Below are 27,201 nucleotides of genomic sequence, written 5' to 3'. Positions count from 1 at the left end.
AAATACTACATAACCTATAGCTACTAAATATCCTATAATTCCTACATTCCCTATAAATACTATATTCTCTATAATTACTTCATAACCTATAAGTACTAGATATCCTATTAGTACTATATAATCTGTCAATACTATATAACCTATAAAAGCAACATAACCTAAAAGTACTATATACCCTATAAATACTAACATAACTTATAAATGCTATGTACACTGCACATACTATATAGCCTATACAAACTACACAATCTGTCAATACTACATACCCTATAAATCCGACATAAATAAATACTACATATGCCATAAGTATTACATACCCTATAAATACTACATACTGTATTTGTAAGAGGTTTTTGAGGCCATTTATAGAACTGAATAAGGACATTTATTGTACATACTATTGTCCATTTTTATACGGCACATGTCACAAATGACCTAGAACCTAATCTTCACCTTGTCCTAATGTTTATATGAAGAATATTTTTACTCTTCTTGTCACAGCTGGGATATTTTATATCTAGCCATGAGCAGTTGTCTTGGAGGGCGATGTCATTTAATGTTTTGCTTTGGGATAGACTTCACCACTGACCTGTATACCTATGTGTAGGTTAAATTCTAGAGGCATAGCACCTAAATCATAAAAAGCAAAATAAGTTCCTGAACTGTCCTTGTGCCTAATACACATTGGCACACATTTACAAATGCTGTCTAATGCAGTAGTCATCAGTCAAACCAGAAAAATGTACCAAATTAATAGCGGTGGCGTTCCCTGTTACAAATTTGGTTCATTTTGCCCGTAGATAGATAATTTAGCTTACTTTAAACCATTAATTTAAAACAAATAATTGTCATATGTCAATAATAAATCTGTCACATTCTTTGACTCACTAAATCACATCTCTTTCTCTCTACACCAGTATGGTGCGGCAGCACATGTCTGTTCTTTTTGGTGAAAATCAATTTTATAATTGCCAAAAAGAAGGCCCAGTTTACGCCTTCCCAAATGATAAATGTCGGCCATTTTCATCATCAATTTTATGCCCGTCCAATGCACGTGTGAATATAATTTTTTTCAAGTTTACCAGCAAATATCTTTTTTTCCCCACAGGGTCTCACTGGTCGCCCTGGTGATGCCGGTCCTCAAGGAAAAGTTGGTGCAACGGTAAGTTTATTTAATATTATATTTTCTGTTATGATTTATTTATGCCTGTGTAATCCATTTTGGGTGTGTTAAAAATCACATACAATGTTGGGATCATCGATACGATCCCATAGACGAAGCTTAAAGTAGTAATAAACTAAACGGTATTTATATTATGGTACAAAAATAAAGACTTGTTTTTATCACTTTTAGGGTGCTTCTGGTGAAGATGGTCGTCCTGGACCTCCTGGACCTCAGGGTGCCCGTGGTCAGCCTGGCGTTATGGGGTTCCCAGGACCTAAGGGTGCCAATGTAAGACTATTTGCCTGCTGTTACCTGCCAATTTTCCATCCTGTAATATTCATAAAATGTATATCTCGCTCCTCCTTAAAAAGTTGTGATGGAAACTGTATCTTGAAGAATTGCTAGTTATCAATCTTTTCATAGTGGATTGATTTTCAGATTTTGTACCATAGTCTTATAAGGAAAAATATGGAGAAATAGTCAAAAAAATATATAAAATAGGGCTCATGAGAAGATTTAGGCCCTAAAATCCTTATCTGTATGTTATGTGAAATTCCCAGGTAGTTCCCCTCTCCACAATTACAGCATATGAAGGAAAATTGCCAGATGGTAATGCTGGCTAAAATGGCATGAGCCAATACTGACAATAACGTTCATTAAGGTTTTCTCCCACAACGTCTTTTCAGCTCCATTATGGATACAGATCCAGAATAATATCATAGAACATAGTTACATATATGTTAGATTCCCCCAATACTATATATTCTTCAAAATTATCTGGCATATATTTATATATACACGGTATATACTGTACTTCCATACAAGTTTTAGAACAAATGTCTTTGGCGACCCATTGCATGATTATATTATACTGACTTGCTTTCACAATATACAGTTATTCATTAACTATAACACTTTTTTCATTCATTTTAGGGTGAAGCTGGCAAGCCTGGTGAGAAAGGATTGGTCGGTGCTCCCGGTCTAAGAGTAAGCATTTTACCTTGCATGTCATACACTTTAAAACACAATGTTTCTTTATTCCTAGAATTCGATTCATTTATATTCACTATATAGAACCACAGACTATTTTTCCTTTACTAGATAAGGTGTACTGTATACCCCCCTATCTGTAGCTTGAAATAGAGCCGTTAAGGAAAAAAGAATACATACAAAATTAAATCCAAAATTGTTTAAAGGGAGTCTGTCAGCTCTAAAATCCTTCTCAAAGTTATCCTTGTGGGAATCCTGCATTAGGAGGAGGCATAAATTTTGTTTCAAGATCCGCTGGATAGTTTTTGAGAACATATTCTTTATGTTTATATGCAAATTAGATGTTCAGCTCCTTGTGGGCAGGGCCACACTGCACAGACCACTCCCATAGTCAGTTTATGTTGGTGTAAGGTTGTCCTGGAGCTTCTGACCCTACACATGATGCTCTGAGCATCTCATTTGTAGTTTTCTCTAAAAAAAAAAAACTACCCAGTGGATTTTGATACTTAAAGGCATATCTCTTTCCAGCACGAGATCTTCTACAAGGACCTGTGATTACTTTGATATGGATTTGAAGCAATATCTGTATACATGCTAGTACAAACTGTATACATAATAATTTGCTGCAGCCTTTGCACATTATCCAAGCAGTTTCCTCCTGTTTGGACAAAATGTTTGTACACCAGCCAATGGCGATAGATAAATGTTTGAGCCAATTGCTGGTTATTTAATTGTCTGTTTAGACAGGCAAACCACACTTCCCAAGAGCACAGAACGATCAGTAGAAGATCTTTCTTTGTGCTTAAAACATCATGTTATCGTCAGCTCGTTACTTGTTACAGAGCAATGTGCTGCTGAGAACAATTTTTTTTAAACAAACTACCAAAACTTTCTTCCTGATTTTTCAGATCTAGCTGCCACTTGAATTGTCCGCAGTAGAGTTGCATTCTAGGCCCTGAGACCCCCAACAATCACACAATAGACTTTTGGTCAGACATGAGCTATGCATTCCTGTCTGCTGAGCTGCGCACTTCATGGGAGTCTATTGTGCGATTCATGAGGGTCCCATGACCTGGACCCCCACTGATCAGCAAGAAATTCAAGACACAGCAAAATAAGAAAACTCAGGAAGAAAGTTTGGTTGCTCTTTAAAGGGAATTTGTCAGCAGGTTTTTGCTATGTAATATGAAGACAACATGAGGCAGGGTTTAAAACACAGATTTCAGGAATGTCTCTCTTAACAAACTCCAAGGTTTTGTTTGCTTACAGTGATTGTTTTAGCACCAGTAGCTTTTCATTGCTGGACACAGCAGCACATGTATTCTAGCCTGACATGTCCCCTCCTGTGATAGGTATCTCACTGTCTATGGACTTTGTACATGGAGAACCTGATGTGGGCGGGGTTAGCTTCCTCAGCTCTGCTCCATGCTAAAGCTAAAAACTGATTGTGTCAGAACGGCTGCAGCCAGTAATCTAAGTCATACATTGTTGGATTCAGCTTCTCTTTGTTTATATCAGGCTGCTCTCAGATGAGGTAGCGAAAACCGGCCGACAGATACCCTTTTAAATAGCTTAAAATATCTGACAAACGAGTGTGATAACTGGTGGTTATATTTGTGGCTGACATTAATATGTGGTTACTAATAGGCAAATATCTGGTACTATGAAACTAAAACTAGCCACATGGTAGTTCTGGCCGCAAAAGTATTTTTCTACCTATTAAATAGTATTAGCTCATATAGTAGTGTCATTCTTTTGATCCTTAACTTCCCTCACCTCCTTCTGTTCCTTTATCCTGATTCTTTTCTCCCCATCCTTTTCTAAGTCTCTCTCTATCCATCTGCCTTTTTCCTTCACTCTCTGCTCACTTTCTCTCTTTGGTTATCTCTGGATCTGCCCCTTTATCTGTTCTCCATTTTCCTCCCCCCCCCTCTGGCTCCTGGAAGGAGATTAAAAGCTGACTTTGGTGAGGTGGGAAGAACCCGAAGAGGCATGGTTAATACACACTGGAGAGGAGCGGAGCCAGGCAGGTTTCCTCTCCTCACTCACTTACTAGTGAGGAACAGTTGATACCTCCCTTGCGATGCTGTAGACAGGCGGAGCCCGTGTTTAAGCTCCCTTTCACTTATTAGACTGGACATGCCGTCCTCTCACATGCAGCCCTTGGTGGACAGCTTTTAGTGAACTTAGACAGCTATGACTTTCATAGTGCATAAAACTCTACATTGCGTTCTGTACCATTATAATCTTGTTATTATGTATCGTTAAACCCCCTCACATTTGTATATAGCTTAGTATATCTAATTATATTTAAATACAGATACAAAAATTTAAAACTGATAAAACAATATCTCTCTGTTTTAGGGTCTGCCCGGAAAAGATGGTGAAACTGGTTCTCAAGGTCCAAATGGTCCAGCTGTAAGTAGTAAAGATTTATGTCTGCTTTGTTTTCAAACACATATAATTTGCTGTAGACCCTGGGTTCTCAACCTGTGGTACTGTACCGCATGTCTACAGGGTGTGCATACTGTACTCATGCTGTGTTTTTAATACGGACAACAGTGCAAATTATAGCTTTGAGGGGACATTGGTGTAATATTTTTGAAAGGGCAGACTTGGCTTAGAAACACTGGAGAAGATTTAATAACTTTGCCCTATAGTTAGACAGTGGTACCTTAGAGTAGACAGTCTGGAATTGTGCTGGATATATCAATATATCTCAGTGGACGATAAATTTAGCGCATCTTTGGACACTCCTCAATTAGCTTACTTTGTGACTCTGTCTTGAGTCTACATTTTTATTATAATTTGGCTCTCACCTTTACAGTAAATCCACACCTCTTCTTCATGAAGCCAGACCCATTTCAATATTTCAATTTTTATATATATATATATATATATATATATATATATTTTTTTTTTTTTTTTAAACACATAAATAGGCCTAAAACTTGTAGCATTTCATCCCTTGACACAGTCACATTAGTGAGTTTATTGTTCTAAACTATGAGATATACTGTAGTAAGAAGTCTGCTGAAGTGATCTAGCATTACATTTGCACTTGCTCATTGCTAAGTATCACTCACTTGATCCATTGGTCAAATTAATGTAGCTTCATAGCTTCATATCACCATTGTCCAGTAGTTTTATTGTGAGCACTGGAATAACATTTGTATAAATAGAAAAGGATTAACCAGCTCACCCCAGCTAGGCATTCCAGGAGGCACAGATCTGCAAGGAACCACTTGTAGAAATGAAGAGAGGAGATGGATGTGCGAAACGCGTAGCTGTGTCTACACTCTTGATGGAATCTATGAATATTTGTTAATCCAATAAAGTTTTTGCAAGCTTAGAAGCTGGATCATTTCCTCTCTTCATAACATTTGTGTCCATCATTTTTATAACTTCACAACTATATGTTAAAATTGCATGACATGAATTCAGAATCCTCATGCTTGATATGTAGGGAGCAATTTGCCTTTATATCAAAATGCAAGTTCTAGTGAATAGATACTATAATATTAAGTCAGTCTACAGATAATATTCCTGTGACCTGTTGTACCTAAGAATGCATTCCGAGGTTGCTAGTCTATGACCAGATTAATAAGTCAATTACTGCCTATATTGCCTGCATATTGCTGACTTATTTTATGCCTTAAATTTATTTCTCAGGATACTAATATTGTTTCTTTTACAGGGACCTGCTGGTGAGAGAGGTGAACAAGGTGCTCCTGGCCCATCTGGCTTCCAGGTATGGTAGTCCAATATGGCATTGTCTGTGCTGTAATAGTAATATTTGTTCCTCTGTAGATATTTCATTGTGTAATGCAATGCTAAAATATTATTTATTTCTCTTGCTTACCAGGGTCTTCCAGGTCCCCCAGGTCCTCCTGGTGAGGGTGGCAAACCAGGTGATCAGGTGAGCAAAATGTATATTTCTGAAGCCATCCATTTATTGCTTTACAGAAGTGTATTATAGTTGCAAACTGATAAAGCCATAGTCGAAACAAAGTACAAAACAACAAAGTAAAGATGATGACGTAAAAAAAAAGCTGTTAAGACACAGCTAATAAGCTGGTATTATAAGAATCAAGTCAAAGTGAATACAATTATCTTGTATTCCAGAATATCATTAGCTGGTCCTTTCCTTATGTGTCATTATTTTTGTACTGTGTTTGTCTTATGAATTCATATGAGATCAAAGTAAGACAGTAGCACATCCAATATCAATATCATAACAATATTCATCAATACGGGTCAACATGTTTTTTATATATTTTGACAAGGTTTTGTCAAGCATAACTGAGGCAGATATAGTCACATTACTTAATGTTTTGGTCAAAATAGTCCAATGAACTAAGTACAATAGTTTTCTCAGCTAAAATAAAGGGATTTATTCAATTTCTAACAATTTATGCAGCTTCATTTTATGCTCAGTCGCTATTTTCACTGTGCCGAATTATTGCATAAATATGAAGAGAATGGGGATTCTATCGCCACCTATTGGATATAGCAATTCTAAAAGTCAATGTTCACTCTTTAAAGAGCTTTGTCACAAGACTTAGCATAAGAAGCCAAATCTGAATCTCCAGAGAGGTATTTCAGGGTTTTTTCTACTCATCAGTGCAAAGCAGGAGAACTGGTTGGTTGGGTGACAAGCCCCTGATAAGGGGTAAAAGGAGTAGTTTGTCTTTGCGTAGAGCACCAAGGAAATTATATCTTAACATTAAAAAAACTTATCACTTTATTTCTCCTTTTTTAGGGTGTTCCAGGAGAAGGTGGTGCCCCAGGTCTTGTTGGTCCCAGAGTAAGTAATGACGCAAACTCTCTACTTCATTCTACTTCAGAATATTATGTGATTTAGAAATAAACATATGCATACATCTACATTAACTCTATAAATCTACAGGTAAAAATACATGGATACTTTTAAAATGCATATTTCTATAACTATTTACAAAAACTTACAATAATACCAAATAAATGAAAAATATACCATAAAGATGATCCACTTATAGTTCTTGCACTTTAACGTAATTTAAAATTATTGTCAATCAATTGATCATTTTTACCACTTTACTTTAGGGTGAACGTGGTTTCCCCGGAGAACGTGGCTCCTCAGGTCCTCAAGGTCTCCAAGGTCCTCGTGGTATTCCTGGTACTCCTGGTACTGATGGTCCTAAGGTAGGATAAATTTAAAATATACATCCATATTTCTAGAGATAGCAGTATACATGGCCTAACAACATATTTGAACTTTTTGGTTATGTGTCATGTATATGCCTTGTAGGGTGCTAGTGGTCCAACTGGTCCAAATGGTGCTCAAGGTCCACCTGGTCTTCAAGGTATGCCTGGTGAAAGAGGAGCATCTGGTATTTCAGGACCTAAAGGTGACAGAGTAAGTGAAGAAGTTATTTAATTTTCCACTCCCATGTAGCTTTTTGGATTATATTTAACTAACATAATTTACGAATAGCCAAATTTATGATGTTGCAATTGACTGAAAAGTTTTCTGAACCGATCATAAACTAATAGTCTTCTCATATATGAACATACATTTGCATAACATTATCAGGCCGTCATTCCAAGCTCTTTGTGAAATGCATAATTTCTAGATCTAACACTGATTACCATATCTGATTAGATAACAGAGCAAATATTCTTAACATATTCATAATTATTTTTTCTTTTCAAATAGGGTGACACTGGTGAAAAGGGTCCAGAAGGCGCTTCCGGAAAAGATGGTTCTAGAGTATGTATAAAATATCTCTACAGTCTATGATAAAAATCCTGTCTAAGCCAACATTGTCTTATGTATAAATACTGTAAAGGGCATGGGACTATATCAGGCTCATGTGCTGTGGTTGAGCAATGTTTAGTCAAAGAACGATCTACATTTCTAAACTGTAGAAGGCAGCATAATTAAGACTTACTTGTCCAATGGTAAGGCCATTTTTAGTAAGTATAGGGTTCAGTGGTTAGATAACTGAGTGGAGAGGGTTCGTTGTCTACAGCCATGTATAGTACAGCTCAACTGAACTTTTATAACTCATTTCTTGATACATGTAGACTCTTATGTCTATATTAAGTGTAAAATAATGATAACATTACCGCAAAAGCAGTAGTATCATTATACCACATTGGAAGGTTCATTATTCGAGACGGTATAGGAAGAAGGACTGGAACTTTCCAAATACAACCATTCCAGCCATTCTAATTTTGATTTCTTTGCAGGGTTTGACTGGTCCAATTGGTCCACCTGGTCCTTCTGGTCCTAATGGTGAGAAGGTATGTACCATTTTATCTGTACGATAGCTATATTTCTTTTTTCAGACTGTTCCACCAACAACTCAACAATATTGAATATCCCACACTGATGGAAAACATTGGAGAAATATTGCTAAGTATGAAGTCTTATTCGTGGTGCGTTAGAGATCATTTGCACAAATTAGAAAACAAATTCCTTAAGTTGTTGCTCATTGTGTGCAATGCCTTTGTTAGAAATAATAAATGACCAAAGGGTCATAAATGATAAAATAACCAAAGGATGTCCCATTTCTGGAAACTCTACCAATTAGTTGGAAGCTTTGGAGGAATTCATAGCAAATTCAATTTCCCTTTAGCACCATCTTAGGGCAAAAAGTTTGCAATCAGAAAAAATATATAAAAATTGTAGAGTTGAAAATTCATGTTATTTAGTTGCCTACAGGAGACTATATCCTCAGATATATATGTAAGAACTTTATATAGACAACCTAAGATCTTCTACGGAATAGGTGTAAAAACGCTGCGGAATCGGCACAAAGAATTGACATGCTATGGAAAATAAACCGCTGCATTTCTGCATGGAATTTTTCGCAGCATGTGCACAGCGGTTTTTGTTTTCCATAGGATTACATGGTACTGTACATCCCCTGGAAAACTGCAGAGCTAAATCCGCTGCGAATCCGCACACAAATCCGCAACGTGTCCTTACGGCCATCAGACTCTTCTATGAAACAGAAATGATGAAACATAAATTTTTGTTGTAGATTTTGTGGGCTGAGGAAATGAATTGGTGTTCCTTTATCTCTTATAGGGAGAATCTGGTCCTCCAGGCGCAGTTGGTATCGTTGGCGCCCGTGGTGCTCCTGTAAGTACATTTTGCTTTTTGAATATTTTATTATTAGTATTCTGGTGCTTTTGGTAAAGAAAGGGAAGTATCACCAGTTGATAGACTAAACAAAACATCAGCCTCCACTTATTCCACTATATTAAGTTTTAATTCTAGATTAGTGCCAGATCGAATTTTAATTGTTAACAATTACAAGTATTAAAAGCAGGTTAACAATAAAGTTTTTGGGTTTTTGTTATATCAACCTTAATCTATGAATTATGGCAGCTTCTAACTTGATTTTCTCTTCTCTAGGGTGATCGTGGTGAAACTGGTCCACCTGGCCCTGCTGGTTTTGCTGGTCCACCTGTAAGTATAATGCCATTTAATACATTATCTCCTTATTGACCAGGGATATTTCTGTTTTTGCTTTTCCCTTCGCTCCCCTTCTTCCCAGAGCCATAACTTTTTCCATCAATATGGCCATGAGAGGGCTTGTTTTTTTCAGGATGAGTTTTACTTTTGAACAATGCCATTTTGTCATATCATGTTCTGGGAACCGTGAAAAAAATTGTAAGTGCGGTGAAATTGCAAAAAAAAAGTGCAATTCCACAATTGTTTTTTTTTTTTTTTTACCTTGTTTACTAGATGCTAAAACTGACCTGCCATTATGATTCTCCAGGTCATTACGAGTTTGTTGATACCAAACATGTATAGGTTCTTTTTTATTTATGTAGTAAAAAAAAATCTAAAGTTTGTACAAAAAAAGGCGCCATTTTCTGAGACCCGTAGTGTCTCCATTTTTCAGGATCTTGGTCTGGGTGAGGGCTTATTTTTTGCGCGTTGAGCTGGCGTTTTTATTGATACCATTTATGGGATAGATACAATGTTTTGATCGCCTGTTATTGCATTTTATTGCAATGTTGCAGTGACCAAGGAAACGTAATTCTGGCATTTTGATTTTCTTTCGCATTACACAGTTTACCATTCAGATTAATTCTTTTTAAATATTGATAGAGCGGACGTTTCTAAATGCGGCGATACCAAAAATGTGTTTTTTTATTGTTTTATTTTGAATAGGGAAAAAGTTAGTGATTTGAACTTTGATATTTTTTAAATATTTTTGAAAACTTTTTTTTTTACACATGCTTCAATAATCTCCATGGGAGACTAAAAACTGTTATCATCTGATCGCTTGTGTTACATATAAAATGCTCATCTGCTATGAACACCGGCAACTGCCAACTCATCGGCGCCCCACGATCATGTGACAGCTAAGACATGCATTCGGTTTGTGCAAGTTAAGCGTTTAACTAGTTTACAGCGGCGGGTGGATTGCAATTCCACCTGCAGCTGTTAGGGGCACATAATAGCTGATCAGATCAGCTGTCATGTGCCGAAAAAAAGGTGTGGGATCAATGTTGGAGCCCGTATCAAAGAGGGGGCGGTGACCTATGACGTACATATAACGTCATAGGGCGTTAAGGGGTTAAATGCTGTACAGAATAAATGATAACTTCATCTATTAACTAGAAATTGTATTGCAATAAACATTAAGGAGGGCATCAAATCAATATCTTTACTTACGTTGATGCTGCAGTTTCTTAGAATAGTTTAAGTGGGATTTATGAATATAACCATTAGTACATTCACATGGGTAAGGAGGAGAAAAAGTGCATTGATCAAGGCTCTCAATACCCTTGACAATGCCATTGAAACGTTCGGTTAGAGATTCAACATTCTTTCTTCTTGGGATCCACTCATGGAACTCATATTTGTAAGGGTTACTTACTGATTTAAAGAGAATAACAGGAATTTTAATTCCTTTATTTTTTGTCTTCCTAGAATCTGTTCATCTGTTCTGAGATGTTTTCTCCTTTGCCTTATAGGGTGCTGATGGTCAAGCTGGTATCAAGGGTGAGCAGGGAGAATCTGGTCAGAAAGGTGACGCTGGTGCTCCTGGTCCACAAGGCCCATCTGGCGCTCCGGGTCCACAGGTTTGCGCTTTATTTCTAAAATTAATAACTAGTAAAATCTAAAAACTAAATACAGTAATATAAACATCACAAGACGCACACCAAGGACATATTGTACCTGTAAATGCTTCCATTTTAGTAGTAGGTATTTAGAACAATCACCATCTCATAACTTGAACTCGGCAGTCTCTCAAGTCAGTCTCTATAAGAGGCTGCTGAGTTTGGATCAGAAGACCCATTCCCAGTCTGTGCTTTGCGGTCTGTGCATCACAGATGGTTGAAACCAGACTAAATTGTATATTCCTACACTAATTCTCTGGTCTAGTAAGCATACAAGATGGAAGATTATTGTTTGCAGCAAAATGTCACATCAAATATGTAAAATGTTCATTGTGATTTTGTTATTCTAGGGTCCAACTGGTGTTAATGGTCCTAAAGGAGCTCGTGGTGCCCAAGGTCCAGCTGTAAGTATATTATTTTTTTTATTGGCAGTATTAAACTACTAACTCCAGAACATATTCCTTCAAACATCTACAATAAGAAAAATAGGAATGTGTGAAGACCTTAACTCAAACGATGATACTTGGATTCGGCCTAAAAGCTATTGTCTTAATCACATGGACAGTGCAAGTGGCTGTTCTGATTGTTTCATAGCATAAATTCTACATAAGGATGGCTTTAAACCTACAATGGAAAATGAGTTAAATGCCCCAACATAATTGATCCAAATACTTAATAACTAGCTCAAAGAACTAGACAAACACTAATCATAGGGGTGTATAAAAAAAGCACCATGTTATCTCTAGGTGCTATATAGGTTCCAAAATATGCGGACAAAAGACCCACGAAAGCATATATTCATGTCACTAAATAGCTGCTGCAAGACCTGGGCCCAATCAGTAACATATAAAGTGCTGCAAATAGTGCTCCCAATAGGATCCTTACCAATGTGGGTACTCAGTAAGTCCTGTCGTCGCCCCGACGCGTGTTTCGCTTTCTCGTTGTAGGTTTGCAGTATTTAGGAGTTGCCCCTCCCATTTTCACATTACCTCTTGTGATTAGGTGATCATTTTGGTATGATATCCTTTGCTAAATATAAGGATGGCTTTAGTGCAGAAACATTTTCATTGGTCAATGTAGCAACTAAAAACGTGTGGCTGTGATCTGATAAAACCTCATGCACTAAGGTATTCTTCTGTGGATTTTCTGTTGGAAAATCCACTCACAAACTCAGGTTCCTCCGTGCGCACCATATTTTTACTTTACAGTCACTGGAATGTAGAGGCAGAGACTTCGATTCCAGTGATCTGTCTTTCACTGGGCTGCATGCTGTAGTTAGGATAAAATCACTCTTTTATCAACATGAAATTGTCACTGGAGCACTAGTAAACCTGCTGACAGGTAATTCTCCATATTCATGAACTCTATATAACCCAGCCCCCAGCACTGATTGTGTATACCATACATAGGCAGAATGTTGCCAAACAGCTGCCAATCAGTGATGTGGGTGGAGTTATACACAGCTCAACATTCAGAGAACTGCCAGATTTGTAACAGAAAAAAACTGATTCTATAAAAACTACAGCAAGCAGTTAAGAAAGTGATACATCTCTGGAATCAGGGTCTCTGCCCCTACATTATGCTGCCATCAGATGTGGTAGGAAAAACCTGGTGACAAATACCCTTTAAGGCCCTTTCACATGGCACAGTGTTCAGCACAATGATTGTTCGTACAAATGAGATAGCTTGCATGATTTCTCCCAATCACAGTGTGAAACTGTTCAGGAATCAAATGACAAGCGTCAAAAAGTAATTGATTGCTTATTTTATGATAAGAAAGAATATCATTGGTCGTCGGTGCTTTGTGTCTTTTATACAGGACATGTGCTACTGACATTAATTAAAGTGAAGGATGACAAATAATTACATTAATGCTGATTTCTATGAATCTTTCATCTCTATTGCAGTTATCTGTGGGCAGCTCTATAGGGAGGTTTACTGGGCGGCAAAAAAGATTAAAAATGTCTTTAATGTAATGTATTGCATGATCAGTTGACAAAATAATACGCTGCCTCTTTAAGAAAATTGGCACATACCAAACAAGCCATTATCACTTACTCTTGATAACGAGCCTTCGTTTCGTTAATGTTTCTTGCTCTATTGCTTTATATTGTTGTAAGCAGAGAAAAAAGGTCACATATGAATTTAGACCATCATGGCTGCATAATGATAAAGGTGATACAAGACACAAATTTATCAATTCATACAAGGAGCTAGACATAACAGATATTAAGAATATATTCTTTGGGACGTGGATAATAAGTTCTCTTGAAATAGGGTAAAGTTTTCCTTTTAACTATATGGTAACTGAAATAGTGTATAGAATGGTTTTGACTAAATCATATTTTCTTCTTTTTAGGGTGCTACTGGGTTCCCTGGTGCTGCTGGCAGAGTTGGTCCACCTGGCTCAAATGTAAGAAACTTGATTTAATTTAGAATTCTTGAATAATGGAAATATTAAAATCACAAGCCTTAGATTTTTCTACCATGTACCCAGGCACAAATCATATGCTATCTGCCATATTTCCTAATAACTAAATAGTAAAACACTTATATTACACAGGGAAACCCCGGTCCCCCTGGTCCACCTGGTGGTGCTGGAAAAGATGGACCTAAGGGTGCCCGTGGTGATGGTGGTCCACCTGGCCGTGCTGGTGATCCAGGTCTTCAGGGTCCTGCTGGAGCTCCTGGTGAGAAGGGAGAGCCTGGTGAAGATGGTCCTAATGTGAGTATTCACACACACTCAGTGTGATAATAATCCAATTTTCCTTTGGAAGCAAGAGTTAGCACTTGACTGTATGTCTGAAACACTTAAGGAGGCCATAAACCAAAGCTATGGGCCAAACACTCGTTTGTCCAACAGCTATTCTTCCTGATCTTTTGATATGCATGTAGTCTTGGTTATGAGAGTGAATGTGCTTTCAGTGAGAAAAGTGAGAAGTGATCCACTGCCTTACCATAACTCGTTTGACAGTGGCTTATTGCTCATTGGGCACTGATGTTCAGCATGCCTGATCCTTCTTATGTCCTTCTTATTTTGATAGGAAAAAGTTAGGAGCTCCCTTTCACATTATTTTGTTGACCAAAAAATTAGAAGGTCTTGGTACACATTAGATGGTCAGTCAAAGCTGGTGTGTTCGACTGACATTAAAGGGGTTTTCCCATGAACACTACATTTTCATCAACAGATCTAGGAATGAAAATAACTTCCATAATTGGGTGTGCTTAAATATAATGTTCCTGTGCAAATCATATAAAGCTGTGTACTGTGTAATGGCTGTCTGACCATACAGGGACATGGACTGATCATACCACAGCTCCTGCGCAGGAGAGGATGCAATATAGAGGATACAGACAGGACAGCACGGGATCGCAGCTGGTTCTTTATGTGAGGAAAACATTTCCCTGTCTGTTTTTAAGCAATGTTCTACTTCAAAGAAAGAACCAGCTGTGTTCCCCTGCTGTCCTGTCTGTATACTCTTTTTGTATCCTCCCCTTGCCCAGGAGCTGTGGTATGATCAGACCATGTTCCTGTACGGTCAGACACAGCCATTACACAGTACACAGCAGAGGCACATTTATACGATTATCTCAGCACGGGAACATTTTATGTAAACACATCCAATTGTGGAAGTTATTATTATACAAAGACGTATTGATCTATTGAACATGATCTGATCATACCACAGCTCCTGGGCAGGGGAGGAAGCAAAAGAGAGTATACAGACAGGACAGCATTCTTTTTATGAGGTAAAACATTTCCCTGCCTGTTTTTAAAAAATATTTTGCCTCAAAAAAGAATAATTTGCAATCCTGTGCTGTCCTGTCTGTATGCCCTTTTTTGCTTACCTTCCCCTGCCCAGGAGCTGTGGTATGATCAGTCCATGTTCCTGTAAGGTAAGACACAGCCATTACACAGTACACAGAGGGGCACATTTATAAGATTATCTCAGCATTGGAACATTTTTTTGGACATCCAAATGTGGAAGTTATAATTATTCTAAGATCTATTGATTAAAATCAACTTTGTTAATGAGACAACCCCATTAAGGACACAATTATTTGCCTATGTTGAGTGAACAGGGGCCTCTGTGTATGTATAACATATATCCTGGAGGCTTTTACAGAGCAGATGACATATGATCATTGCAGGCGCAGTTTAATTCAGCCTCAATTTTCCTGCTTTTAGCATAAACCAAATATTAGTAGCTTTATTTAGCAGAATTAGTAGTGCCGGCTATTACTTTCTCGCTATCAGTGAGCTGCTTGTTGCTGCTGAACCAATACAGTATATACAAGAGATATTCTAACTTTAAACTTGATTCTTGTTTTCAGGGTCCTGATGGTCCTCCTGGTCCTCAAGGTTTGGCTGGACAGCGTGGTATTGTTGGTTTGCCTGGTCAGCGTGGTGAGAGAGGTTTCCCTGGTCTTCCTGGACCATCTGTAAGTTTGTACATTTACCGTAATTGTTTTTATGCAATGACCTTGTAAATACTCTTGCATGACAGTAATAATGCAAATTTCCTTTATCCTCATATTCCAAAAGTGTCTCTTTTATCATGCAATATAAAAACACTTTATACTTGAGCATTCTAGGTATATACCTGTAGCTCAAAACTTTATTTAGGGCAACTTCTACAATATAGAGAGAGTAAGACGTGTAACAAACTCACTCTACAAATGTACATACTGACCAAACAGGGGTTAAAAAAAAAATTAGCAAAATCACAATTAATGCTCAAGACTTTGTTTTAACAATATGTAGAGACATAAATCCTATAAGCAGGTACAATATGATAAAAAAACACACGTTTTTATCAGAAACATCTAAAAAAGTTCTATAGAAATAGGGAAATCATAAATACATATACAGAAATCAAAATTAGAGCTGTAATCTTGCAAAAAGAATATACATACCGTACATTTGTTGTATAAATCTGCCATAAAGTATTTTGGATAAGTCATGTATAAAAACTAACACATTTGGCATAAATAGATAGTGATAGTGTATGACTTCAATATTTCAATATCCAACCTATAATTCCCAACCTCTAAATGGATGGCCACACCCTAACGCACGTTTCGCCTTATGCTTTGTCACGGGAATCATACAGAGACAAGTATAGATGGCTTCCAAATCCAACTTATAATCACAAGTTATACATCATTTTCACTATTGTATTAAAAATGTGTCATTTCTGTATGGATTTTAAAAGAATATTATTTCTTTAAGGTGTTCGCTCACGCTAGCATATATTCTCTCATGCAAGAGAATCAGGCTGATTATGCTAATGTCACTTGGCTCAAACTCTGAGCCGAGTGTCATCTGAGTGTGATACGATTCTCTCGCCTGAGAGAATTGATCCAATCACAGGTGTTGAGAAGATGGAGAACTTAATTTCTCCATCTTCTCCATTGTCTCTGTGAGCCTACATCGGACTGCAATTAGATGACATCCGAGTGCAATCTGATGTTTCACACGCAACTGTAGACTTGTATATCTGCGCATGATCCGAATATGGGAGACACAGCATGTTGCAATTGTTTTCTCATGCCGAAACGGCATAAATAAGTGCAGATCTGAGCTGCTCCATAGGATAACATTGGGTCCAGTGCTATCCGATAAAATATCAGAGAGCACTCGGCCATGTTATACACTAGTGTGAGCGAGCTCTACCATTGCACAGAATATTACTGCTGACTTTAGCTTTCAATAATCAAGCCTTTTCATGGCTCCATTGGAGTCAAGTAAAACTCAAATTCTAACCTTAAAGGGGGTTTTACACTAAGCGATATCGCTAGTAATATCGCTAAAACGTCACTGGTTTTGTGACGTTATAGCGATATTGCTAGTGATATCGCTATGTCTGATACTTACCAGCGACCGGCTCCCCCGCTGTCCATCGCTGATCGCGCGAGAATGTCGGCTCCATTTCTCGTCGGGCGCTTCCTGCTGGGCTTCCTGCTGTGACGTCCAGCGACGCGTGGAGGCGGGCGGGAGGTCGCAGGATCGCTGTGTGTGAATGGTAAGTATCGTGCGCTGCGTCGCTGCTAGATCTTTCTGTATGAAAGCTCACTAGCGATCATTTAGCGATGCACCAGCGATCCTGACCGGGTCGGATCGCTGGTTGGATCGCTGGTGCATCGCTAAATGTAAAAGGGCCATATAGTCAGTTCTTGATCTGTAGGGGCTTGTTCACATGTTGCAGCTTTGCTGCAGATGTTCTGTCCAGATTTCCATAAAAAAATAAACACTTGATTAAAGTAGCAACGGAGATTAAAAATCTCATCCTCACAGTCTGGATCATTTCCATAAGGAAATGTATGTGTTTTAAAGTGTGCAGTCTATCAATTATTTCAGTGGATTTTCCCCACTAAATTAACATCTGGAACACATGTGGATTTGGGGGCATAATCTCCAATGCTTTTTTCTGTCATACTTGAACATGCAGTAATATATGATGATGTATCGTACTCTTGTTTTATTTTTATTTTTTTTGCATTAACATAACAAGTTTGTTAAGCTGTGCACTGACTGTCCATGACTGTATGTGATTATATTCTGAATATTCTTATGTAAATCAAATATTTTTTTTTAGGGTGAGCCTGGAAAACAAGGAGGCCCAGGAGGTGCTGGTGACCGTGGACCCCCTGGACCTGTTGGCCCACCTGGCTTGACTGGACCTTCTGGAGAGCCTGGACGTGAAGTAAGTACAACATTTAGATACATAATATTAGGTACTAACCAAATAATAGAAATCAGACATGTTATCCAAGGAGTTTCATAACCATGGAACAAATGTCTGACTTTATACATTACTGATTTATAACAAGTGGCATGCTGACCTACCCAGCAAGCACAAACTACATGGAGAAAATAAATAATCCCAGGTATACAGCCACCTGTTCTTCATCATGATATCATAGGCTGGGCTGTAACACCTTCTTAAGTTTTTCTAGAGACACCACTTAATAACACTGGGGTGGTTAATTTGAAAAGCTATATAATTGTATGGAAACATAAAACTGATCTAAAAGAAAAGAATTAAAAACTATTATTTTTCCTTAGGGTAACCCTGGATCTGATGGTCCTCCTGGCCGTGATGGTTCTGTTGGTGTAAAGGTAAGATTGATCAGTACCTACGGTAATCTCTTTTAGATTGCATCATGTGACATCACAACCACTTTAATTTGCAATTTTATTAAGTAAATATATAGTTTTACATTATAGTAATCTTGATCAGATACTATAGATACTAAACTATCTGATACATGCATACTATATTCCTATTTAACCAAATTTTGTCACATTGATTATTTTTTTTCTATCTGGTGTAAAATAATGGTAATAATGATAATCCAAGCATTGAACTTTAGCCACATTGTTAATTTTATATAATAAACACAGAAGATAATATTAGACATTAATATCCATTACATGATGATCTCCATTTCTGGTAATCCTCCACCTTTTTTTTTTATCCCTTCAGGGTGACCGTGGTGAGACCGGCCCTCTTGGCGCTCCTGGTGCCCCCGGTTCCCCTGGTGCTCCTGGCCCTGTTGGCCCAACTGGAAAACAAGGAGACAGAGGAGAATCTGTAAGTATCTTATTCATTTGGCAGGAATTGACATAGGATTTTTTGCCTAAACAATGACCTGGAAAATTGATTGTGTTAATTGTTGCCAGTGGGTGCAACGTATTAGACGGCCAGAGAACAGTCAATTAGTAAATCTAATGTGTTAGAAGCAGAAAAATTGGGCAAGCATAAGGATGTGAGCCCATGAGAATCTACACCTCTGGTCTGATCTTACAAAAGAGGTACCGTAGCACAAATTGGTAGAAAAGTGTCTGCACATAGAGCACCTTGCAGAATATGGGGCTGTTTAGCCGCAGACAAGTGAAGAGCACTCATGCTATTCTTGTCTATTGACAAAGGTGCCTACAATGAGCAAGTGAGCATCGGAAATGTACCAAGGTGCCCTGCTTTGATGGGTCATGTCTTCCTGTACATCACCTGGTCGGCCTAATGTTTGTGCATCACTTGCCTCGAGAAGAGATGGCAACAAATTGCTCAATAAGAAGAAGAATGTATAGCTGGGAAACCTTTGGGCCTTCCCTTTTTGCGGATGTCACATTGACACTGACCATCCATCTAAACATTCTACAGACCACGTTCAGGAATGGATTAAGGAACATGATTTGACCTCCAAGGCCAAGATTTTGATTTGGCCACTAAATTTCCAAGACGTCTTTCTGATCAAGCATTTGTGGGATGTGCTGGTCATAAGCTGTGTATAAACTACTTAATGGTTTTTACAATATACCAGTCAATGATTCGCGAGAGAGTATTTTTACATAAATTTACAGATTATTTAACGCATCTTACAGTCATACTGTACTTTTTTATTGTAAAGTGGTCATGCCTCTCACTCTAAATTAATAATTGTACCTACTACTATAATTATGGCCACTTAACCACACTACCACCCTCGGAATTTTGTATGGAGAAATTTTATGAATAATGACTAGCAACAATGATGAGTAACATAAAAATGCACATTGCTATTTTGCCCCCTTTTTCTGTTTTCCCTAGATGTCTGCAACAATAGGTATACTCATTGTTTGTAAAATTATCCGTATCCTTCTTAACAAATGACATTAAGTGAACCAAAACTACATAACAGCATCTTATAACAATATATTTACCAGTTTGTTTGTTTTTTCTCTTTCAGGGTTCTCAAGGTCCTTTGGGTCCATCTGGTCCTGCTGGAGCTCGTGGTCTGCCTGTAAGTACAGTTATTTACAAGTATTAATGTCACAATAATGCTATAAAATAACTAATATCCATGGTGACAGAAAAAATTAGGCCGCGTTCACACATTCAGGTTTTTCATCCAGTCTTTAAAGCTAAGAGCCAGAAATGGATTCAGGAGAAAGAGAAGTCTCAGTCTTTTCTTTCCAGGTGTCTTCCACTTATGATTCGTTTCTTGTTCTTACTTCAAAAACTGCATGAAAAAAAATGAAAATTGGAAACCTAGCCTTAAAGTGACGTTGGGTGTTTATCAAGACAATTCTAATATACTTTGCTAATATAACGCCATCACATTCCACAGCACTTTACAGACATCATCACTGTCCCCATTGGGGCTCACAAGCTAGATTCCCTATCGGTATTTCTTTGGCGTGTGGGAGAAAACCGGAGAACCTGAAAGAATTCCACGGAAACATACAGGCATATACACTCACTGGCCACTTTATTAGGTACACCATGCTAGTAACGGGTTGGACCCCCTTTTGCCTTCAGAACTGCCTCAATTCTTCGTGGCAGAGATTCAACAAGGTGCTGGAAGCATTCCTCAGAGATTTTGGACCATATTGACATGATGGCATCACACAGTTGGCGCAGATTTGTCGGCTGCACATCCCTGATGCGAATCTCCCGTTCCACCACATCCCAAAGATGCTCTATTGGATTGAGATCTGGTGACTGAGGAGGCCATTTGAGTACAGTGAACTCATTGTCATGTTCAAAAAACCAATCTGAGATGATTCGAGCTTTATGACATGGCGCATTATCCTGCTGAAAGTAGCCATCAGATGCCTGTTCTTAGCTGAGAGGAGTGGTACCCAGTGTGGTCTTCTGCTGCTGTAGCCCATCTGCCTCAAAGTTCGACGCACTGTGCGTTCAGAGATGCTCTTCTGCCTACCTTGGTTGTAACGGGTGGCAATTTGAGTCACTGTTGCCTTTCTATCAGCTCGAACCAATATGCCCATTCTCCTCTGACCTCTGGCATCAACATGGCATTTCCGGCCACAGAACTGCCGCTCACTGGATTTTTTTTCTTTTTCGGACCATTCTCTGTAAACCCTAGAGATGGTTGTGCGTGAAAATCCCAGTAGATCAGCAGTTTCTGAAATACTCAGACCAGCCCTTCTGGCACCAACAATCATGCCACGTTCAAAGGCACTCAAATCACCTTTCTTCCCCATACTGATGCTCGGTTTGAACTCCAGGAGATTGTCTTGACCATGTCTACATGCCTAAATGCACTGAGTTGCCGCCATGTGATTGGCTGATTAGAAATTAAGTCTTAACACACGTTGGACAGGTGTACCTAATAAAGTGGCCAGTGAGTGTAGACTCCATGCAAATGCAGTTTAGAGAATTTCTAGTGGGGTCCATACCTTACATGGGTGCCTCAATTTATTTCAATATTGTTAACATAAAAAGGTTTCCGTGTCATGGAAATACATTAGAGATGGCATCAAATGTAAAATCTTTGGTGTGAATGTAAAAATTTATCAGGTCATACACATTTTATTTATAACTTGTTAACACTCATCTCTATTTTAGGGTCCTCAAGGTCCTCGTGGTGACAAGGGTGAGGGTGGTGAAGCTGGAGAGAGAGGACAAAAGGGACACAGAGGATTCACTGGTCTTCAGGGTCTTCCCGGACCTCCAGTAAGTAGAACTGGAAAAGAATATTTACGATACATGTTAGTGGTGCCTATAGCACGGCTGATATAAACTAGAATATCAATCTAGTATTTAACGTGCTGGAGAAATATGGTCTGTCCTCCCTGATGTATGGTATTGTGTGCCAGGCTGCTATAATAACCCTAGTGCTGGTACATACAGTGGGTACGGAAAGTATTCAGACCCCTTTACATTTTTCATTCTTTGTTTCATTGCAGCCATTTGGTAAATTAAATTTATTTATTTTTTCATAAATGTACACTCTGCACCCCATCTTGACGGAAAAAAACAGAAATGTAGAATTTTTTGCCAATTTATTAAAAAAGAAAAACTGAAATATCACATGGTCATAAATATTCATATCCTTTGCTCAGTATTGAGTAGAAGCACCCTTTTGTGCTAGTACAGCCAGGAGTCTTCTTGGGAATGATGTCACAAGTTTTTCACACCTGGATTTGGGGATCCTCTGCCATTCTTCTTTGCAGGCAGATCCTCTCCAGTTCCGTCAGGTTGGATGGTGAACGTTGGTGGACAGCCATTTTCAGGTCTCTCCAGATATGCTCAATTGGGTTTAGGTCAGGGATCTGGCTGGGCCAGTAAAGAATGGTCACAAAATTGTTCTGAAGCCACTCCTTTGTTATTTTAGCTGTGTGCTTAGGGTCAGTGTCTTGTTGGGAGGTGAACCTTTGGCCAAGTCTGAGATCCAGAGCATTCTGGAAGAGGTTTTCCTCCAGGATATCTCTGTACTTGGCCGCACTCATGTTTCCTTCAATTGCAACCAGTCGTCCTGTCCCTGCAGCTGAAAAACACCCCCATAGCATGATGCCACCACCATGTTTCACCATTGGGATTGTATTGGGCAGGTGATGAGCAATTTCTACATTTCTGGGTTTTTTTCAGTCACTGTAGTTGATATCACTGTTCTATAGAGTAGATTCACTGATGTTTGTCTTGTGCTACATACAATTTTGTCAAATGCTCTATGGCAACAGACTACAAACCATCCAGTTATGTAAGCTGACCATTTCCATGTTGACAATTCCATGTTGTCAAAATTATAGATTAAAATAAAGTTTAGGTATTGGCAACCTTACACACTAAAGCACCACAGCCAATACTTAAAGGCTATTGAGTTACTGTGTTAATCAATCTCTAGCTTATTTTACATATAGATGATGAATGCCATTGGAATTTCTTGAATTAAATCACAAGTATTACCATCATACATAGGGCTCGCAATATAAGTGCCATATATTTTATTTATTATTTTACTTTTAGGGTACTGCTGGTGATCAAGGTGCTACTGGTCCTGGCGGTCCTTCTGGTCCAAGAGTAAGTTTTGAATATATCCGAAAACAAAATAATATTAGCTAAAAGGTCATATTGCTAAATATCACTAATATATCTTATTTTAATCTATTTAGGGTCCTCCCGGCCCTGTTGGTCCTTCTGGAAAAGACGGTTCTAATGGTCTGCCTGGTCCAATTGGTCCACCTGGTCCCCGTGGTCGTGGTGGTGAAACTGGCCCTGCTGTAAGTATAGACAATGTGATCTTTACGTGAATCATTTACAATAATTAAGTATAGTTTGATAGTGACAAAAAATTCCTCTTTTCTGGTTATGTTAATAGGGTCCTCCTGGTCAACCTGGTCCACCTGGTCCTCCTGGTCCCCCTGGCCCTGGCATTGACATGTCTGCATTTGCTGGACTATCTCAACCTGAGAAAGGACCTGATCCTCTCCGTTACATGCGTGCTGACCAGGCCTCTAGTAATCTTCGCCAGCATGATGTTGAGGTTGATGCCACTCTTAAATCACTGAACAACCAAATCGAGAGCATTCGTAGCCCAGATGGTAACAAGAAGAACCCAGCTCGTACTTGCCGTGACCTGAAACTGTGCCATCCTGACTGGAAGAGTGGTATGTATAAAGCAATCATAAAAATGGATCTTTGTCTTCTTGAATTTCCATATAATCATTCCATTCTCAAATTCAAAAACACTTTCTGAAAAAATAGAAGAGGTTGTCCAGGCCTTCTATATTGATGAACCATTCCTAGGATAAGTCAATAATATCAGATTGACTGGGGTTCAACACTCAGAAACCCCACTAAATCAGCTGTTTGCAACCTCCACTATGGCCAGATGTATACAATATACAAAACCGGAATAGCACTACATCTCAGGCTCAATTACAGGACTTGGGTACTGCAGCTCAGCTCCCATTCACTTCAATAAGAGCTGAACTGCAGTGCCTGAGACTAGTCATTACACATTGGACAGCTCTGTACACTGAAATTGATGACTTTTTCTAAGGATATTGTTGGCAGAGGATTATTCAGGACACTCTGCAAGCATGTGACAACAGAGCTTTATTATTCAGGAACAATATATGATAAGCTTAATAGATCAGGAATAAATCATTTGTGTGTCTCTATCTGTGCAGCATCTACAGCAGGCTGCTTCTCTCATACACAGACACAGGAAAACAGGAAATACAGTCACATGCTCTCCCTGTGTGAGCCTCTGGGAGTTTTTTATTTGTTCTAACTTTATAAACAGCACACAAATCTAGCAACTGAACAGTCATAGACAGGAATGGAGTTGTTGCACCAAACATATTCCAACAGATATACAGTGAATCATGATCAACCCCTTTAAATTAAGAAAATAGTATATTAGAGGTTATTTAATTTAATTCATGGAAAGATATAAAGTGCTTTTTCCACAGTACCGGATACATTGTATGTGCAGCCTTGTGTAGACACCCATTTTACCTATATGATAAATTCAGTCTGTATTTTAGCTTAGGTTTTTAGATCAGGATTGTAGAATTTCATGTAAAAAAAAAATAATGTTGACATAATGGGACACCTAAAGCAGAAAAGTGAAGACTCTCTTTTAAATATCACGATCATTCTTTGCAGGTGACTACTGGATTGATCCCAACCAGGGTTGCACTGTGGATGCCATTAAAGTGTTCTGTAACATGGAAACTGGAGAAACATGTGTATACCCCAACCCAACCAAAATACCCAAGAAGAACTGGTGGACAAGCAAGACCAAGGACAAGAAGCACATCTGGTTTGGAGAGACCATCAATGGTGGATTCCAAGTAAGTTGTCTTCTATCTTCCTATTTTTGTATAATCTAAAAGTGTAAACACTAAATTAATAGTTTAATTTATTTATTGATGATAATAATATCTTCACCAGTGTAGATGTTACCTTTCTTGTTTCTTCGTTGGTCACCAACTTACATTTATTATTGTCTCTGTAACTGCAGTTCAGCTATGGCGAAGACAGCTCTGCACCCAATACTGCCAGTATCCAGATGACCTTCCTGCGCCTGTTGTCTACTGATGCATCACAGAACATCACCTACCACTGCAAGAACAGCATAGCTTTCATGGAAGAGGCCTCAGGCAACCTGAAAAAGGCTCTCCTGCTCCAGGGATCCAATGATGTCGAGATCAGAGCTGAGGGCAACAGCAGATTTACATACACCGCCTTGGAAGATGGCTGCAAGGTAAATAAAAATCTAGAAATACTCAAGAAAATATATTAAATAGAGTATAAACCATGAGGGTAATATAAATGTATATTAAGTAAAAGCAAAAATATGACTTATTCTAGCCTGTGTAAAGTGCACCTTATTGTATAGAAGCGATATTCCACCAAAAGTTTTCCATTTTAGTAGAGTTTGGGTCGGAGATTTAACCGCAAGACTAAATGTCAATAATGTGTAAGGAATATCTCTCAGCTTCCCAGTATATTGAGTCTGTTTTAAGGACAATGAGTTGATATATATATTTTATTTTTCAGCTAACCATTGTTTCTTATTTTTTTCAGAAACACACTGGCAAATGGGGCAAGACAGTTATAGAGTACAGGACACAGAAAACTTCCCGCCTGCCCATTGTAGACATTGCACCTATGGATATTGGTGGAGCTGATCAGGAATTTGGCGTTGACATTGGCCCAGTTTGCTTCTTGTAAAAACCCAAAAAAAAAGTAAATAAAAATAAATAAAAACCCTAAGGACCTGAGTACTTTCCAATCACTTTTAGGACTTCTGCACTGAATGGCTGAACCGACCCCAAATTACCATTCATCCACGCGCTTACATTTTGGACATTTTATTTTGTATTACAAGGCCAGAACTGGGCAGACTACGGAATAAAATCACGTTATTATTTATTTATTGTCTTCCTGTAAGACCTATGGGTCAGGTGAAGGTGTGACACTAACTGGCATGATTGAAGGCCCCCCTCCTAACCGATGTACGAAGTGCAGTTTAAAGCGACCCTCCCCCCCTCACAGTGTATTCCAGCAGAAGTACTGTGTGTCATTGAATGAAATGGTGCTATTGTTGTAAAAAAGTTTGTATTTTGTAACATCAACTGATATAAAAATAACTTTTTTGGAAAGTACAAGTTGATCTGAGCTTTGTTCTTTTTGCTTTTTTTTAATTATTCTGTAGATAGCAAAACAAAAAAGTTCCAGGATTTCAAGTTTGCCTGCCCTTTGTTTGTTTTTTTTTCCAATATGAGATGAAGGAAGTTTAGGGCAAAATCTAAAACTTCCCAGGTTTAAACTACCTCACACTAACTAAACAACTATAAAGACACAAGTTTAATCTTGAAGCTGAACTAAACACACAGTAGATGCTCCAGACGTGGATGGAGAGATCATGGCTTGTTTCATCGATAAGGTGCCTCCCTTATGCTTCTGGGTTTAGTTGAAGACTAAAAGATGGATCAAAGATCAAGGATCATGAGGAATCAGTGGAATAGAAAATGGTGACTTAAATGTTGCTATTTTATGGTGGAATGTGGACAATGCCAAAGTTTAGCAGCTAGAGTCAATAAAATCAGTATTGTAGTGGGCAAGTGGATGATTTATATTATTTAGGTCAAAGCCATTCAAACTTATATCCTTGTTGTTTTCCCAATGTATTTAAAATGTTGATCCCTGAATTTTTATCCTAAAATTATAAGTATTTCTGACTTTAAGGGACAAACAGGTAGACATTTTCGGCCAGAGGGGGTTGGGGGGGAAAGCAAGACCGTAACGGATTAAATAAAAATATGTACTATTTTGTATATGTAAAATAGATATTTTTTTTTATTTTGCAATACTGATTTTCAGCATGGTAGGCTAGTAAACATGTTCAACACCAACACTAATCTTTCTTGTGAAATAATTGTCTTACTGTACCTTTTTTTTCTCTCTTCTCATTTTCTCGTCCCTTCTATTCTTCCGCAATAAAGATAGAAAGCTTTTTCTATAAAAAATAAAACCCGTTTTGTTTGATTTTTTTTTTTATTTGTATTAAATTCCATCCTATGATGTAATCTTTGTTGAATGATGTTAATCTTATCTGGGATATTTCATGACAGAACGAAACAACACAAATAAAACTTTTAATTAAAAAAATAA

General features: G+C 38.2%; 1 protein-coding gene across 1 annotated transcript in view; it reads left to right on the top strand.

The window, feature by feature from the left end:
* COL2A1 (collagen type II alpha 1 chain) overlaps positions 1 to 27,201 on the top strand; it is a 63,957-nt gene extending 36,756 nt beyond the window's left edge. Inside the window, exons 26-54 of the mRNA XM_073576682.1 lie at positions 1,109 to 1,162; positions 1,355 to 1,453; positions 2,099 to 2,152; positions 4,520 to 4,573; positions 5,853 to 5,906; positions 6,021 to 6,074; positions 6,918 to 6,962; positions 7,241 to 7,339; positions 7,446 to 7,553; positions 7,854 to 7,907; positions 8,390 to 8,443; positions 9,234 to 9,287; positions 9,564 to 9,617; positions 11,138 to 11,245; positions 11,635 to 11,688; positions 13,644 to 13,697; positions 13,848 to 14,009; positions 15,620 to 15,727; positions 17,884 to 17,991; positions 18,354 to 18,407; positions 18,775 to 18,882; positions 20,018 to 20,071; positions 21,640 to 21,747; positions 23,041 to 23,094; positions 23,187 to 23,294; positions 23,393 to 23,681; positions 24,688 to 24,875; positions 25,046 to 25,288; positions 25,612 to 27,201. Coding sequence (XP_073432783.1) covers positions 1,109 to 1,162; positions 1,355 to 1,453; positions 2,099 to 2,152; positions 4,520 to 4,573; positions 5,853 to 5,906; positions 6,021 to 6,074; positions 6,918 to 6,962; positions 7,241 to 7,339; positions 7,446 to 7,553; positions 7,854 to 7,907; positions 8,390 to 8,443; positions 9,234 to 9,287; positions 9,564 to 9,617; positions 11,138 to 11,245; positions 11,635 to 11,688; positions 13,644 to 13,697; positions 13,848 to 14,009; positions 15,620 to 15,727; positions 17,884 to 17,991; positions 18,354 to 18,407; positions 18,775 to 18,882; positions 20,018 to 20,071; positions 21,640 to 21,747; positions 23,041 to 23,094; positions 23,187 to 23,294; positions 23,393 to 23,681; positions 24,688 to 24,875; positions 25,046 to 25,288; positions 25,612 to 25,758 — 2,784 coding nt within the window. The 3' untranslated portion in view covers positions 25,759 to 27,201. The remainder of the gene's footprint in view (positions 1 to 1,108; positions 1,163 to 1,354; positions 1,454 to 2,098; positions 2,153 to 4,519; positions 4,574 to 5,852; positions 5,907 to 6,020; positions 6,075 to 6,917; positions 6,963 to 7,240; positions 7,340 to 7,445; positions 7,554 to 7,853; positions 7,908 to 8,389; positions 8,444 to 9,233; positions 9,288 to 9,563; positions 9,618 to 11,137; positions 11,246 to 11,634; positions 11,689 to 13,643; positions 13,698 to 13,847; positions 14,010 to 15,619; positions 15,728 to 17,883; positions 17,992 to 18,353; positions 18,408 to 18,774; positions 18,883 to 20,017; positions 20,072 to 21,639; positions 21,748 to 23,040; positions 23,095 to 23,186; positions 23,295 to 23,392; positions 23,682 to 24,687; positions 24,876 to 25,045; positions 25,289 to 25,611) is intronic.

This window comes from Dendrobates tinctorius, unplaced genomic scaffold (assembly GCF_039654945.1).
Source record: "Dendrobates tinctorius isolate UK_male_01 unplaced genomic scaffold, ASM3965494v1 ptg000051l, whole genome shotgun sequence".
In the NCBI taxonomy this organism is placed as follows: domain Eukaryota; kingdom Metazoa; phylum Chordata; class Amphibia; order Anura; family Dendrobatidae; genus Dendrobates; species Dendrobates tinctorius.
The sequence above is the reverse complement of the archived record's forward strand: the minus strand, read 5'-3'. Positions and strand labels throughout refer to the sequence as shown.